Consider the following 17,065-nt stretch of genomic DNA (forward strand, 5'->3'; position numbering starts at 1 on the left):
CTTACAAATTCTGTCACTTTATTTTCTTACCCTTAAAGTACGTGTTGTGTATTCTGGTGTATATATTATAGTCAACATAAGCCATACTCTTTGTCTTCATCTAGGAAACTTAAATGAGACTAAGTTGAGGGGCACCGGGGTGGCTCAGTCAGTTAAGCGTCTGACTTCAGCTCAGGTCATAATGTCACAGCTTGTGGGTTTGAGCCCCACATCAGGCTCTGCACTGACAGCACGGAGCCTGCTTTGGATTCTCTCTCTCCCTCTCTCTCTGCTGCTCCCCCACTCCTACATGTGTGTTCTCTCTCTTAAAATAAGGAAACTTAAAAAAAAAAAAAAAGATGATTTAAGTCTGAACTTTGAAGACAGTGCCCCTTTTATCATCCAGCTTGGAATGGGTGGTAGTAGCCAAATGTGATACCAAATCTGAGTTCTTTTTATTTCTTTGGCAGCAACTTGTTTATGTTTTCCATTCTGAAAGCTTACATAATTTTCCTTCACATTCAGAAATTTTGCCAAAATATTTCTAGGTTTAAATCTTTTTATCCCATTATATTTGATGGTTAGCAAATGCTTTAATATAAAAAAATGGCTTAAGATTATTGAAATTTATAGTCCTGGAGATGTTTATCACATTCACTCTATCCACCTCTTAGGTTTGATTACTTATGTAGAATTAATATAACCGGATGGGGTGCCTGGGTGGCTTAGTCAGTTGAGCGTCCAACTTTGGCTCAGGTCATGATCTCATGGTTCATGAGTTCGAGCCCTGCATCAGGCTCTATGCTGACAGCGCAGAGCCTGGGGCCTGCTTCGGATTCTGTGTCTCCCTCTCTCCCTGCCCCTCCCTGCTCACACTCTCTCTCTCTCTCTCTCAAAAAATAAATAAATATTAAAAAAAATTAAATGAGACTAAGTTGAGACTCAGTAATGTATTATTGCTTACATTTTAAACTTTTAAAATATTTAAAATTATAAACATTATAAAGGCTAATAATAAATCTTAAAAGGGAGATAGGTATGAAATGAATTCTCTTTTCTGTCTTCAGTTTTACTTCCCAGAAGTTAATATTCCTAATGCCATGTTATGTATTCTCTTCAACTTATTTCTATATATATATATAAAAATTCATATCTTTTTTTATATTAATAATGTGAACTTAAATATGTATATTATCCTGTAACTTTTTAAACCGAAAACTTGTCATAAGTATATTTCCTTAGTAGGCTTCTAGGAAAGTCAGAGAGCCATGGATATCTGTACTTTACTATTTCATCCTGTTGAGAAGTTTTCTAAACGCTATTAAAAAGATAGTGAAGAGGCTTATCTAGGAAGAAGTTGTCATGGCCGTTGTCAAAGAGGTTACTCTCTGTGTTCTCCTCTAGGATTTTTATGCTTTCAGGTCTTACATTCAGATCTTTAATCCATTCTGAATTTATTTTCGTTTAAGGTGTAAGAACGTGGTCCAGTTTCATTCTTTTGCATGTTGCTCTCCAGTTTGTTAATATATGCACAATGGAATATTACTCAGCCATAAAAAATAATGAAATCTTGCCATTTGCAATGACATGGATGGAGCTAAAGAGTATAATGCTAAATGAAATGAGTCAGAAAAAGACAAATAACATACTTCACACATATGTGGAATTTAAGAAACAAAACAAACAAACAAAGGGGGAAAAAAAAGAGAGAGACAAACCAAGAAATAGACTCTTTTTTTTTTTTTAAATTTTTTTTTCAACGTTTATTTATTTTTGGGACAGAGAGAGACAGAGCATGAACGGGAGAGGGGCAGAGAGAGAGGGAGACACAGAATCCGAAACAGGCTCCAGGCTCTGAGCCATCAGCCCAGAGCCTGACGCGGGGCTCGAACTCACGGACCGCGAGATCGTGACCTGGCTGAAGTCGGACGCTTAACCGACTGCGCCACCCAGGCGCCCCCAAGAAATAGACTCTTAACTATAGAGAACAAACATTGTGGGATGAGTTAAATAGGTGATGGGGATTAAGAAGTGCACCTGTTGTGATGAGCACTGGGTGTTGTATGGAAGTGTTCAATCAGTGCATCGTACACCTGAAGCTAATATTATTCTAACTGGAATTTGAATAAAAACATCAAAAAATAAAAAAGATACTGAGGAGATATTAAAGAATCACTACACTATGTTTTTAGCTACATTAGTGAATCTGAACATTATTTGTGCAAAGCTGCTAGAATGTGATTCTAAGATCTCCAGTCATTGTTTCAAACCACACATGCTGAAGTCATTCTGTGTGTTAATCTGTGCAGGCCCCCTTCAAATGTGAAGCGATATGATTCGACAAAGACAATGTTAAATCCTGTATTCTTATACCTAGCTAGTTTGAGAAAGTATCAGTAACATAAAGGCATCTTTCCCAGACTTTGAAAGAAACCATACTATGTTTTATCTGTTTGAAATCAGATCAACCTTAAAAACTATACTGATGCATTTGGCTGGCATCACATGAGGGAGGTTTATAGGCTCCTACAGGACCTGAGGGGGTGTTAAACACCACATGCAATTATCTTTTGCAATGTTTACACTGAAAGATGGAATAGAGATATGAATATTTGGCAAGTTATATGTTTTCCTTTAGAGAATGAGATTAAATCAAATGCACACTCAGACTTACCGAAACTAACCTTTTTTGCTCTCTATTCTGATGCCTCCTTGACTTAGATCTTTTTTTAATCTAAGATGTAGTTCACAATGAGGGAATCATCAAGTGACATGTGGACAGATTGGACGCTTGGGTTTTTGCTTTCTGGGAGCTACAACTTTTACTGCATTGAGGCTCTGGCCAGCCTTAAGTAGCAGGAAGTGAAAACAATGGTGGTGCCTGGGTGGCTCAGTTGGTTGACTTCAGCTCAGGTCATGATCTCCTGGTTTGTGAGTTTGAGCCCCATATCAGGCTCACTGCTGTCAGTGCAGAGCCTGCTCTGGATCCTTTGTCCTCCGCTCTCTTTGCCCCTCCCCCACTCATGCTCACGCGCACTCTCTCTCTCTCTCTCTCAAAAATGAATAAACATTACAAAAATTATGGGCGGTTTTTACAGATCACATCATCTTACTAAAGGTATGATCATTAAGATTTACTAGTTATAAAACTGATCTCAGAATTATTAAAAATCAGAATAAAAATGAAATAAATATTAAAGTCACAATTATAAATGAAATATTATAATTTTAATAGCATAAATAATTAAGTATTTTATAAGTGTTTTTTTTTTTTAATTTTTATAGTGCTAACAATAATGATTCCATTAAAAACACTGATTGCAGATTCAGTGTCTCCCTCTCTCTCTGCCCCTCTTCCGTTAGCACTCTGTATCTCTCTGTCTCTCGAAAATGAATAAAAACATTAAGAAAAATTAAAATAAAAACCCACTGATTGCAGAGCAGTAGTTTGAAAATTCCATGTCACATTATTTCCCAATCCTGAACTTGATCACATACTTTTTATTAGTTTATGATTTGCTATGACCAAATGAGTAATACCTACCTGTTTATTTTAGTGTTTTCACTGGTTTCCAAGCTGCCTTTTTTGACTGTGAGTTCTTTACGTATCTCCGTGGTGTGTTTATCTTCCCTTATTTCCTGTCCTTCTAGCACCCCAGTGTGACCTACATTAGTTGATTGACAAAGTGAATTTGAGGGTATTGGACTTGCTCTATTGCAACCCCTTGTCTATCTCAAGGCCCACCGAACCACATTGGTGCTTTGATTTTGGCCCATATTTCTACTTCATTCTTATTGTTGTACATGATTCTTGTAATCCAACAAATACTTTTCTCCTTCCTACTCCATTTGATCTCTCATGCTTGCCTTAGTGGAGAGAGCGACTTGCCATAGTTAAGAGCTATGTAGTCAGACAGACATGGGTCCAAATTCTGTCTTGTCTTCTTACTAGTTGTATGACTGGGCAAGTTAATATTTTTAAGTCTCAGTTAATTCAGTTTCCTTCAATATAAAGGACAGCTCACCAGGGTTATTGTGAGATTTTGGAAATAAAGCACTTAGCCCTGCCCTTGGTATGTGGTATTCAAGGGAAGCTTGGTAGTAACAGGTTTGAGAACTTAGTGTTGGAAAGGGGAACTAATTTCTGTAAAAATCAGGGAAGGACAGGTATTGTGTGGTAATAAAGGGATGTTTTAGGAGGTAAGACAGTTGAAAGAGCATATATCATACAGTTAAAAATAATAATGTATATAAAGTTCTTATCCATAACTCTCAGGTTAGATGTGTTTTCAGAATTCAGAATTTTATAGATTTTAAAAGGTATGTATATTTCATATATTACATAAGATCTCTAGCAGGATATGGGGTAACATTCTTAAACAAATGGATATTTATGTAGGAAACACTTATATACGAATTTTTATACAGAAGTATTAGCCTCCCATCATGATCTCCCATAAATTCAAGTTAGATAGTGTCACCCAGTGAATTATGAAAAAACGTACTGTTACAATTTTTGAATCTTGGGGTTATGGATAAGTGTTTGGGGTTCTGAAAAATAAAAGGAGATTCTGCATTTTCTTATTGTGAGCCAAAAAGTACCATGTGGGTGTTTTCTGTATTTCCTGAACATGAGGCCATGGATACTTTTCTTACTTCCAGTACCCATGGCTCATTCTCCTTCCCAGATACCCTTGCCAGTTCGCTCCAGATTTATTTCTTCTGAGAATTAAGGGAGGGAGTGAAATACAACTCTCTCAGTAGGAGTTTCCTTGTTGGGCATGGAAAATTTAGGTCACATTGAGAAATATTTCTTTTCTTTATTCCTGAAATTTGTTAAGATGTAAAGTGTATAATAATATCTGGGGAGAAAAAGACGTTACGAGCAGTCTCCATTTCTTCCTTTGTGGTTAAAAGCCATGTCCTCTGAAATATTTTAATTCAAAAAGTATTTGGCAATATTTGTCTTTAGATGTGATATCCTAACAGTTTTAGACTATGCATATTTTACCTTTTTTGTCTAAATACTTAGGAGCTTTTAGAGAAAGATATATTGTCTTATTAACTGGTTGACGTTGCTCTTTTTTTCACTAATGAGGATCTATATGGATTTTCAGTTCATTCCTTCCTATTTTCTATTGACTTGGGGAATTTGCTATGAGAATGAAAGTTGTAATTAAATCATAGTTTGGTCATACATAACTGTTAATCAGAATTGATTCTACTATTTTATTTTTTTTAGTGTCCTACTAAAACCAAAGCAACATTTGGTGTCCACCTCAAAATAGTAGGAGACTGGACAGGTATGTAGAATATAGAGTTTTAAGATACATGCTTTGAAAATAATGGGTCATATAATAGTTTGCATGTGTTTAAGTAATAAAACTACCAACATATTTAGATGTGTATATGTTCTCAGGCTGTGGTTTTGTTTTCTTTCTTTGCTTATTCAGTTTTGACATTCACATTTTCTTTTTGTAGGATGAATTTTTGCAACTCAAATACCTTCGATATCAATAATTGTTAATAATGTATTGTTTTCTCTGCAAATCATTGATTTCTGCCTACTTGTCAGATGCACTGGCAGTAGAAGGAACAATGAAATGCATGTTTTAGAAAACATGATTTTAAAATTAATGGTTGGTTTTACTCTCAAAATAATCAACACCTGCGATTGAGATCACATAAATTATGTTTCAGTTCTTACATGATCTTTTTGTGGTATTACCTATGTGTACATAGCAATTCCACAGCATCTTTGGAATAATGGTCATTTTTAATAGCAAGTATATTGATGGATGATATGTTATTTATTCAATAAAAACTTTTGTGTTATCTGAGAGATGCATTGTATTAAGAGTTCTGAGTAAATAAAAAGAAACATTATTCATTCGTCTATTCCCTTGGTTCAACAGAGTAACTGACAAGTGAGTGCTCAGTATATATTAGCTTATTGGCTAGTTGTTTAGTTTGGTTGCTCAAGGGAAAGGATGTAGGTATAAACATACATGCAAGTATAAATAAAAATATTTTCAAATAGAATGCTAAACTAGGAGTTGGTTTGTGAAAACTACAGGGAATCAGCAAAAGGTAGATTCAGTGTAGATTCAGGTAGATAGGAGCTTTACAGAGAAGATAGTATTTGAGCCAAACCTTGAAAATCACACAAGTGAAGTAGGTCATTTAAGTAAAATTCACAGCATTGTCAAAAATCAGAGAAGGTAATGAGTAAACCATATTTGAGAAAGGTGGGTCAATCAGCTTAGCAGAAGCAAAGATTTTGTTCTGGGGAATACTATGGAATATCCATTTAGAGTCAGCTTGGTAAAGATTTTGAATGCCTTAACAAGATATTAAAATAACTTAGAGGTGCTAGAGAACATTTGAAAGATTTAGAGCATCATAAAAAAATAGTATTTAATAATTTGCCAGTTGGATGGGTTAGAATCAAGGAAAGACTAAGACTGGAAAACAGAGAAGAGTCAGTGGGGAGGGGTGGGAATGGGTACAGGACTTGAAGGAGTGGTTTTAAAAGCACAGGTTTGGGAAATTAGCATTGGAAAGGGGGGACTAATTTCTGGAAAATCAGTAAAGAACAAGATATTGTGTAATAAGAAAGGGATATTTTAGGAAGGACAGTTGAAAGAGCTTATACAGTTAAAAAATAATAATGTGCATAAATTCTTTGTCTATAGAACAGGTAGCCAGCTTGGAATTGGAGACTTAATGAAAATGGAGAAAATATACAACATAGTATTTAATGGGAAAACAATGAAATTAATCATAAGAGCTTTGAGCAGTAATGACCTATGGAACTGTGAAACATCAGGCCTAAGTATAGTTTAATACAGTCTAGCTCCATCCATGTATTACACCAAGTGAAATAAGTCAATCAGAGAAAGACAAATACCATGTGATTTCACTCATATGTGGAATATAAGACATAAAACAGATGAACACAGGGGAAGGGAAGGACAAAAAGAAAGAGAGAAAGGGAGAGAGGGAGGGAGGGAGGGAGAAACCATAAGAGACTCTTAAATATAGAAAACAAATTGAGGTTTGATGGAGGAAGGTGGGTGGAGGATGGGTGATGGGCACTAAGGAAGGTACTAGTGATGAACACTGGGTGGTGTATGTAAGTGATGAATCACTAAATTCTATTCCTGTAACAAATATTGCACTGTATGTTAACTAAAATTTAAATAAAAAATAGATAAAGTTTATTTTATTGCATTCAAGAAAATATCATGGTAGCCCCTTATTAGAAAAACACTGGTGTAAAAGAAAAGAAAAGAAAGGAAAAGAAAAGAAAAATGCTGGTATAGTATGAAAATAGTAATTCTCATGATAAGCCCAGAACTAGTGGATATAATCGCAGCTGTTTTTCACCCGTTTGACAAATAAAGAAAGAGCAAAGTTCTTCTCTGGTAAGAATCCCAATAAAGTAAGAATTAGCTTCAGTAACGAATGGTAATCACTTAAATTCCAAAACTGAAGGGCAACACATTGAAGATATAATTGAATTTATCATGGTAAGGAGAAACTTCATGATAGATTATTACTGGCTATTGTTGTTGAGTTTCTTTATAAAGTTATTTTCTATTGTCAGTAGCTCATTAGAATAAATGATTATCTCATCATTTATTTCAATCTTTTCTATTAGGAACACATAATAGTTTTAATTTTATCTTCCTATTTTATGTACTGTGCCATTGAGAGAGAAAACAGATCATTCTATTCAGAGTTTAGTTCCAGTCATATGCTTTTCAATTAATAGACCTTCTTGGTTGTTGATTTTAAATATTTGTTAACTTGGAAAAAAGTGTCAAGCATTCATGCATAGAACCCCTAAATAATTCTGCCACTATCTGGCACTTTAGTTCAAAACAAGGTTTAACTGCCTTAAAACAATGGAATTATAATTATGGAAGGAAAACTGGGGACATTACTCCTAAGATCAGGGATCATTGGATTTGTTCTAAAAGAATTGACTAAAACTCAGTATTAAGAGCAGTAAGGGTAGGAAATACCAAAGGGGTGTGTAACAAGTAGAATACCAGAGGTTTGCTTTTCCAAACTGACAGATATATTTCATAGTTACTTTTTCTTCCCTGAAATATGTTCTGCCCTGGGCAGGACTAAAGAACAGGTTTAAGATTGCCCCATGGATGATCTTTCTAAGACTAATCAATGATACCCAGCAGTAGAGTGACCAAGAAGCAATCAAAGCGGCTACATAGCACAGGACAAGTCTGGCTTTTTATTATTTATTTATTTATTTATTTATTTATTTATTTATTTATTTACATTTTAGAGAGAGAAGGAGAGAGAACATGTACGTGAGTGGAGGAGGGGCAGAGGGGGAGAGAATCATAAACAAGCTCCACACTCAGCATGCAATCTGATACGGGGCTCAATCCCATGACCCTACAATCATGACCTGAACTGAAATCATCAGATGCTCAACCATCTGAGCCACCCAGGCACCCCAACTAGTTTTTATTTTAACCAGGTCTCTGTTGTACTTCTGAAGTGTGGGAAGAACTCATTAAGTTTGGAAGACTCTTCAAACCTCTTAAACACATTTCAGGTTTTTTCTTTAAATGATGGGAATAGAGCGGGTAGAGTGAATTACTCAAGTGGATTTATCTTTGACTTAACATTTTGTTGCTTTTCTAGAATAAGTCATGCTTTCCAACTTCAAATGCATGGTTACAGATTGCCTATTGGCTTGATTACCATTCTGACTATCCAAAATTGTTTTGTTACTTTTTGCATTAGATGTCATTACTATTGAATAATGTCTGAGATCATGTTAAACTATTGGGTATTTTAATGGCCTAGATAGCAACTTACTCTAGAGAGGTTTAAGTTTTACTACAAAACCTTTTTATACTTAATATATGCATTCCAATTAATCTGAAAATTTTGTCATTTTTCCATTCAGTAATTAATGGATTGACAAGTGGATAAATATGCAACAGAGGGCTTATTGTATGTATCACAGAACAGATTTTCCTTGAATCTTGGGTATTCATTTCCATATTGTCTATTGAAAAATCTTGCTACAGTCAGAAGATATGGTTGACTTTGAAGACTAAAAGTAGGAAAACAAGGCCATGTGACATCATGAATTTGCCTTGAATACATTGATACTCACAGAACAAGTAACCTTACGGTTTTAGTTAAAGATTAGGCCAGAGAAAGAGGTGATAATTCTCTCTAGACATGTTTTATACTTCATCTAGCTGATTGTTTATGAAAAGATTAAAACAATATGTGTGATGTATTAAAAGTCTTTTTTTTTCATTTGGGGAGTTCTTTATAAGTCAGATTATGACTGTATGAATTATAATAATGTTTTTATTTTATTAAAAGAATGGATTTTGAACAACTGTGGTATCCATCTTACACTATATGTATCTGTGAATGGCTTTTAATTGCTGTAAGAAAAGCAAAAAATTAAAAATACTCCTATTGAATACCAATACTATTTTAGAGAACATGCCCCCAAAAAACTAGATTCCAAATAAGTTTGAGTAAACTGACCTTTTTGAACAGCACAGATCATACTTGCACATATGAAATATCATGGATCTTACATAGTGCATATTCACACGGTGTAAACTTTAGTTCAAGCCCAAAATAAGTATGAATTCTCAATTGCTGTACCTACAAAGGAGTGACTAGAAATACTCTTTTTGTTGCTTATATGACTAGCAAATTACAGTGGTTAGTCATTTGTGGAAAATAACATTTAGACTATTTGTTACTTTGGCTAATAATGAAATATAAACACCTACTGGGTACCAGACACTGCACTGTGTCCGGAGATACAGAATTGACCAGCACAGATAAGGTATCTGCACTTATAAGGACTATATTCTAGTCAGTAGAGATCTCCAGTAAACAAAAAACCAAATCAATGTATAATATGTTAGATAGTGATAATGCTATGAAGAAAAATAAAGGTAAGAGAGTAAGAATGATGAAGGGTAGGAGTCCTGTTTTAGATGGGGTGTTTAGTTACATGCAAGGAGATGAGGGAATAAGTCAAGTGGATTTCAGGAAGAAGTGTATTTAGAGTACGCAAAGAGAAAAGTACAAAGTCCCTGAGGCGGTAATAAGTTTGGATATTCAAGGAACAGCAAGGAGGCCAGTGGGTCTGGAATAGAGACAGTGAAGGGGTGCGTAATAGAAAATAGATCAGAGAAGTGAGCAGGGGATTGGACACTATAGACTATAGGAAACCTTGTAGTTTTTTAAATTTATTTATTTAAATTCAAGTTAGTTAACATACAGTGTAGTATTGGTTTCAGGAGTAGAACCCAGTGATTCATCACTTACATATAACATCCAGTGCATTTTTATGTGATTGAGAAAAAAGGTAGGGTTTTGAAATCTAAATCTGAATCATCATCCATTTTGTTTTAATACATACTACCTAGTGGTTATCAGGCTAAGGTTATTTATGTATTTATTTTAAATGATTGAGTTTAGGGAGAAGGAAGAAAAAGTGGGGCTTCAGAGCATTGCAGAAAACAGGTCAAACTTTTTATTGGGGTGGGGAATGTATCATCATTTTAGAGATGATTCAGTAGTGGTTTTATCTTCTGCCATATGGTGCTGGTTTACAGGTTCTGGTAGCTTAGGGTCCCATTAGCCTTCATGGAGGGTAGTAGCTTCTTTCTACTTTCTGGATTTCTCTATTGTTTTTGATTTAGCTTCAGTACTTCCTTCGCCTAAGTCATTAGTTCCCTGCATTAAATTCCTTTCACTTAAATCGTGAAGAGTTCACTTAAATCATTCTTGGTTTTGGTTGGATTTGGAGGTCAGCGAAGCCTTTTTGAACAGAACTCTGAATCTGGAGAAGTAATAATGGGGAAGATAAGAGGACATGTAAAACCCTGAGGCAGTCCAATGTTTGTGTTCAAGGACCAGTTAAAACTGGAATGTTGTAGGAAATAAGATCAGAGAATACCCATGGACTGGATATGGTAGGCTCTTATAAACTTCAATTTTATTATAAATGTTATAGAAAATCATTGGAGGATTTTGATTTGGGTCTGACTCACATTTTAAAATGGTAACTGTGGCTGCTGTATAGAGAATATGATAGGGGTAGACAAGAGTGGGAATTAGAAGATGAGTTAAGAGAGAAGCTCTTGCTGCTGTCTAGACAAGAGAAGGTGCTGGTATGCATAGGGTGATGGTGACTGGGTCATGAAGAGTGGGTGGATTCTGAGGGTATCTCACAGCTGTTGTTGAGGGACTGGAGGTGGGATGTAACAAGAGTTAGGAATCAAAGACAATTTAAGGTATTTAGTATCAATAGGTAAGTGGACAGTGCTTCTGTGTATTGAGATAAAGAACATTGCAGCATATCGGAGGCACAAGAGTGGACATTCAAATTCAGTTTTGTACATTTTAAATTTGAGATGCCTCTTAGACTTTCAAAAAGTAACGTTGAATAGGTCTTTACACGTGTGAGTCTGGAGGTCAGAGTAGAGACCCAAACTTGAGAATTATTATTATATTCATGGATCTAAAGATACGAAGTTGGGTAGTAATTCTCATCTATGTAAGATTTATATACATTTTAATGTACATTTATATATATTTTACATTGTATATATTATATATCGACATTGTATGTATTTGCACTGTATACCATTACATTAATATATCTTTTATAGAATTTATGTACATTTTATATGCCTGCTTTACATTCTTAAAATGCAATTACAGATAGTATGTACACCAATAACTTATAAAAACCAATATAATATCCTAACCTTAGTATAAAGGAGCTATTAAGATAAAGTAATTTATAGTAAATGATTTACATTTCATATTTAAATTTTCAAGCATGACTATATTAGAAGTCATAATGAAATAGGTGACTTAAACCACATCTAAAATGATCATGAATAAGACACTTCTAAATATAGAATCCCAATACAACTGAAATACTATGAGCACTGTTTTCTTTATGGTGTGATTTTACAAAATAGTGAACTTCTTTTGGTTAAATTCTAGTCACAATAATTTACAATATTACTTCAGTGTACAGGGTGGTTGCAATGTTGGGAGTTTTGGCACATATTTAGGTCATACAAAACCTTTGCATTTTTTATCATTATAAATGAGTTTTTCATTTACGTGAATGTCTAGCAAGTCATGAAAAGCATGCAGGAAGTGAGACAATTCCTGATGTCTAATGTCTCTGATCCCTACCCTCTAAATTTTAGTAACCACTGATCATCATTGTGAGATCCAAATTACCTCCCCAAATTCTCAAAACTACTCCTACGAGGTGGCACTGTCCTGTCAAGAGTAACTACTTTAAGGTGTGTAGAGGGGAGCCTGGGTGGCTCAGTTGGTTAACCATCCAACACTTGATTTCAGCTCAGGTCTTGACTTTATGGTTTGTGAGATCAAACCTTGCATCAGGCTCTGTACCAACAGCATGGAGCCTACTTGGGATTCTCTCTCCCTCTCTCACTACCTCTCCCCTGCTTGTGTGCTCTCTCTCACTCTCTCTCAAAATAAATAACTTAAGAACAAGGAAACGTGTATAAATAGAGAAGAACTATAACAGAGCCCTGAGACTTTTAACATGTAGAGTCCAGCAAAAGTGACAAAGAAGGAATGGCCACTGAGGAAAGAGGGAGAGTTTGAATCCTGGACAGAATAGGGCAATATTTAAAAAAAAAAAGAAAAGAAAAGAAAAGAAAAGAAAGAAAGAAAAAAGCATTCATCAATTGAAACAAATGCTACTGAGAAGTGGAGTAGAGTGAGGGCTGAATAAAGACACTGGGAGCTGTGTTTTTAATGAAGTATTGGGAACAGAAGTCTGTCTGAAGTAGGCTTAAGAGATAGCAAGAGAAGTAGAGATGGTCCATATAGACAAATCCAGAGATATGTTGGGGGCAGCTCCTATGAGTTCATTGGGTCATTGAATGCTTCTCTTCCAACTTTGTTAAGTGAGGTCATGTTTGACAGCTTTAAAATCATCCACAGTGTATTTATTCCACAGAAATTGACAGACATCATAAAATAAGGATTTAAGAAATGTTTTTAAAGACTTGCCTGTTAAGTATTTGCCAAAACACTACTGGACAAATTCTAAGGAGTTTTGATATAAATGAAATAAAGAAATAAGTCAGTAGCTGAAGGAAGGAGGATATAGAGACAAGGCAGATGTGAGAGCACATACAACATAAATACAGGTACACACACACACGCATATATTTAATGTGAACTATTGTAATATGTTTACATACTTCGGGGAACAATGAGTAATGAGAATGAAGTAGAGGGAAAGAGCAAAGTCCACAAGGGCCTTTTAATGCATTTCACAGAAATTGGATTTCAATGTGCAGGTGGAGGAATTGACCGTAGATAAGGCATCTAGGCAGTTCATGCTTCATAACAGATTGGAAGACAGAGAAGATGGTTCCAGAGCATGGCTACCAGTGGATTGGTAGGCTTGGATTGGGAAGTGTGGGATTTCTCTTCTGGTTTCTTCTGTTTCCTTGGTGAAAAAATAGTAAGCTTATCACTGAGACTGAGGATGTGGGAAGATATGTTGAATTTTGAGGAGGAGGAAGTAAATTGATGAATGAAGCATGGTAGCCCTTCTGAGATATGTCAATAGGCCTACTAAGATATGTGGTCCAAAATTTAAGTGAGACAACTTAGAATAATTGTGAGTTTTTTCCCCAGGATAGCTGGTCTTCAGATTAGCTACTGAGCAGGTAGGGAGATGGTGGTGTTGGATTTTACCAGCGTTGGTCCACTTCTGATTGAATTCGCTACAACTGTCACCTCCAATTCATTCTCTGCAGTGCAGCCAAAGAAACTTCAAAGCCTGAATCACATTAAATCACTTCTCTTCAATCACTTTAATAGCTCCCATTGTTCCTAGGATAAAGATAAAAAAAATCCTCATAGTGGCCTAGAAGGGCTCCCTGCTCTGGCTCTGACCTACCTCTCATCTTGATTCAATTTGTTTCTTCTTCTTTACACTATAGCAGCACTGGCCTTTTGGTTCCTTTTATTTTGCTTGTTTCCTCCCACCCCATGTCTGTCCTGATCCATATGTTTACAGTACTCTTCAGCATCCTGCTCACCCCTACCCATACATGTACCTGGGATCTTTAGACCACAGCTCAAGAGTCTTCTTCTGAGAAGCATTCTAGACACCTCAATTTTAGGTGTTTGTTATAGGCTGCTATATTTCTTTCCTTCTTAAAATTTTTTTTAACATTTATTTATTTTTGAGAGACAGTGAGACAGAGCATGAGTGGGGAAGGGACAGAGACAGAATCCAAAGCAGGCTCTAGGCTCTGAGCTGTCAGCCCAGAGCCCGACGTGGGGCTTGAACTAAGGTACCGCGAGATCATGACCTGAGCGGAAGTCAGATGCTTAACTGACTGAGCCATCCAGGCGCCCCATGCTATATTTCTTTCTTTAAGAGCAGTTATCTCTGTTGATAACTATATATTCAAAGTGTTATCATTGGTGTAGTGAGTTTCCTCCAATAGACTAAACCTTTTTAGGGTAGGGGGCTGTATTTTTTTATGTTTACCATTATATTCAAAGGCCTATTAAAATGGTTGTTCGTGGTACATGTAATTATTTGTTACGAAAAGGAATGAAGAGAGGGAGGAAGGAGAAAAGCAAGGAGTCAGGCAGGCATATCCCCTGCTTTACAAACACCCCCAACCTATTAGGGACAGGAGTCAAATACATAAACAAAGTGTAATGCTGTACTCCCCCAAAATGGAGGGTACAGATGCTTCTGGGAGGGGAATTTAGGAGGCTTTCTGGGCCAAGCAGTGTCAGGGTAAACAGGATTTGTCCAGGGTAGGAGATTATTCCAGGGAAGGAGATAGCTTGAATAATGGCTCAGAGGTGTGAACTATCATGAAATGTAAGGAAAATGTCATGGGTTTGCGAGGCCAAGCTGGGATGGTATACAAAAGCCATGTCATGGAGGAGCTTGTAGGAACTGCTGAGAAGTTTGGTCTTTTTTCCCCTAAAGATGTTGGTGAAAAGTTGAAGGGCTTTAAATAGGAACTAAAGTAAAATTTGCACTTTATATGGATCACCTTGCTGGTATTATACAGATTGAAAAGAAGAAAGACCAGGTTAGAAGCAAAGACACCAAGTTGAAGATTTGTAATATTGTCTAGGAAGCTGAGGAGATAAAAAGTTCTACTGAGGGAATGATCTATGGTGTCCAATTTAATAGGGCCAAACAATACCTATGGGAGAACAACAACTATGGGATTACTGCCAACTTTATAAAACTTATTGGGAAAATGCAGGGGAGAAGTTTGGGGATGGTATAGATTGCTGTGAATTACTGAGTATATTAGAGACCAGTAAATTGAGAAAATTAGTGTGCAAAAAGAAGCATATAGCAAATAGGCTTATTTCTAAATTCTTCCTATTTCTAAATTCTCCCAGATCTCTGAGAGTGATTGAATTTATAGTGTGGTCTGGCCTGTGATTCGTAGGAGATAAGTAGCAAATACATATGCAATTCCTTGTGTATTTATCTAGGTGAGTCTGGGTCAGGATGAGGATTAACATATTATGTCTTAATGTATGTATTACATGTATAAGGGAACACTAATTCTGGTCTGATGTGAGTCTATGTGGAAATCATTGAGGACAATTAATTAGTTAATTTGATGGCATTTGATATAACGCATTTGCTATTATAATATAATAAATAATTCAGTAAATATAAACTGGGGTTAAATTTCACATTCCATAGCCTCAGAAATCAAGGAAAATTTTCTATCAGGGAAATGAGTAATTTATATTATAATTTAAATGCCCATCTGCTCTCAGGAGAGAGTATAAATTATTTTCCCTTTGGTTTCTCAGTTTATGAACATGAAATCTGTGCTGTCATTCTTTAGTAGATGACAGCTCACTTATAATGCCACAGAATATGTTGAGACTGCTCAGTAAATGATTGGAGTTCACTACTCATTAAGTTTTATTCTACTGCAGTCATTTTACAACCTCAAAGACAGAGTAAAATGCAAAATTTTTGTTTTCTAGCCAATAAAAATTGTGACTTTTAATTCCTGAATATAAGCAAATTCTACAATTTCTGGACCGGGAAATAGAGTTGTTATAGCAAAGTGGTTTGTTTGCATGGATTATTATGTTTTTAGTATGAACTGTTTTGTCTCTAAGAGAAGTTTGGACTTTCTGTTATCTACTATTTTCTGCTTGATTTTATACTATAGTATGAAAGAAAATAAGAATAGTGAGGAGTTTTCTTGATAATATAATTTCTTAAGAATGTTAAAAATATGACAGTAATGTACTGGGCAGCCAAGAAAATGTATGTCATTTTGCCAAGTTAGTCTAGTGTTACTGGATTAGCTAATTTATAAGAAGCCAAAAAGTCAAGAGTTTTGTGCCATTATCATTATCATGAGGAACATTTTTAAGTATTCGTTTGTTTGATGCACTTGCAAAGCACTTTGTAAAGGATTCTAGATGGATGTAGTTCCTGTTCTCTACACACACTATAATTTTTTTTTTTTTTTCAACGTTTATTTATTTTTGGGACAGAGAGAGACAGAGCATGAACGGGGGAGGGGCAGAGAGAGAGGGAGACACAGAATCGGAAACAGGCTCCAGTCTCTGAGCCATCAGCCCAGAGCCTGACGCGGGGCTCGAACTCACGGACCGCGAGATCGTGACCTGGCTGAAGTCGGACGCTTAACCGACTGCGCCACCCAGGCGCCCCCACACACTATAATTTTTAAGGCAAAATTGTAACTTGATGGATTGTAACAATCCAGATAAGGTTCTTAAATGTCTTCCAAACGAACACACCAAAGACTTTAAGTATGTTAATACCAAAGGAAGGTGCTTATCTTCTGTGCATTCAAAGGAAACTGAGCTAGGGAATATGGGGAATAGTGTCTAGTGAAAATGCTACTGCTCTTATGATTTTTCAAGTCTAACAAAGGAGGAGGGTGAGGTATCATTAACAGATGTAAATAGAATGGTAAAATTAAATCCTTGCGTGAAGTAAGATTTTTAGAAA

The 17,065-nt window shown here is 35.8% G+C and overlaps 1 protein-coding gene across 5 annotated transcripts in view; it reads left to right on the forward strand.

The window, feature by feature from the left end:
- Nucleotides 1–17,065, forward strand: part of NOX4 (NADPH oxidase 4) — a 169,106-nt gene that overhangs the window by 83,948 nt on the left and 68,093 nt on the right. For all 5 annotated transcript variants that reach the window (XM_045483670.1, XM_045483671.1, XM_045483669.1 and 2 more), the window contains one exon: nucleotides 5,222–5,282. In XM_045483670.1, coding sequence (XP_045339626.1) covers nucleotides 5,222–5,282 — 61 coding nt within the window. The remainder of the gene's footprint in view (nucleotides 1–5,221; nucleotides 5,283–17,065) is intronic.

Source organism: Leopardus geoffroyi, chromosome D1, assembly GCF_018350155.1.
Source record: "Leopardus geoffroyi isolate Oge1 chromosome D1, O.geoffroyi_Oge1_pat1.0, whole genome shotgun sequence".
Lineage (NCBI taxonomy): Eukaryota > Metazoa > Chordata > Mammalia > Carnivora > Felidae > Leopardus > Leopardus geoffroyi.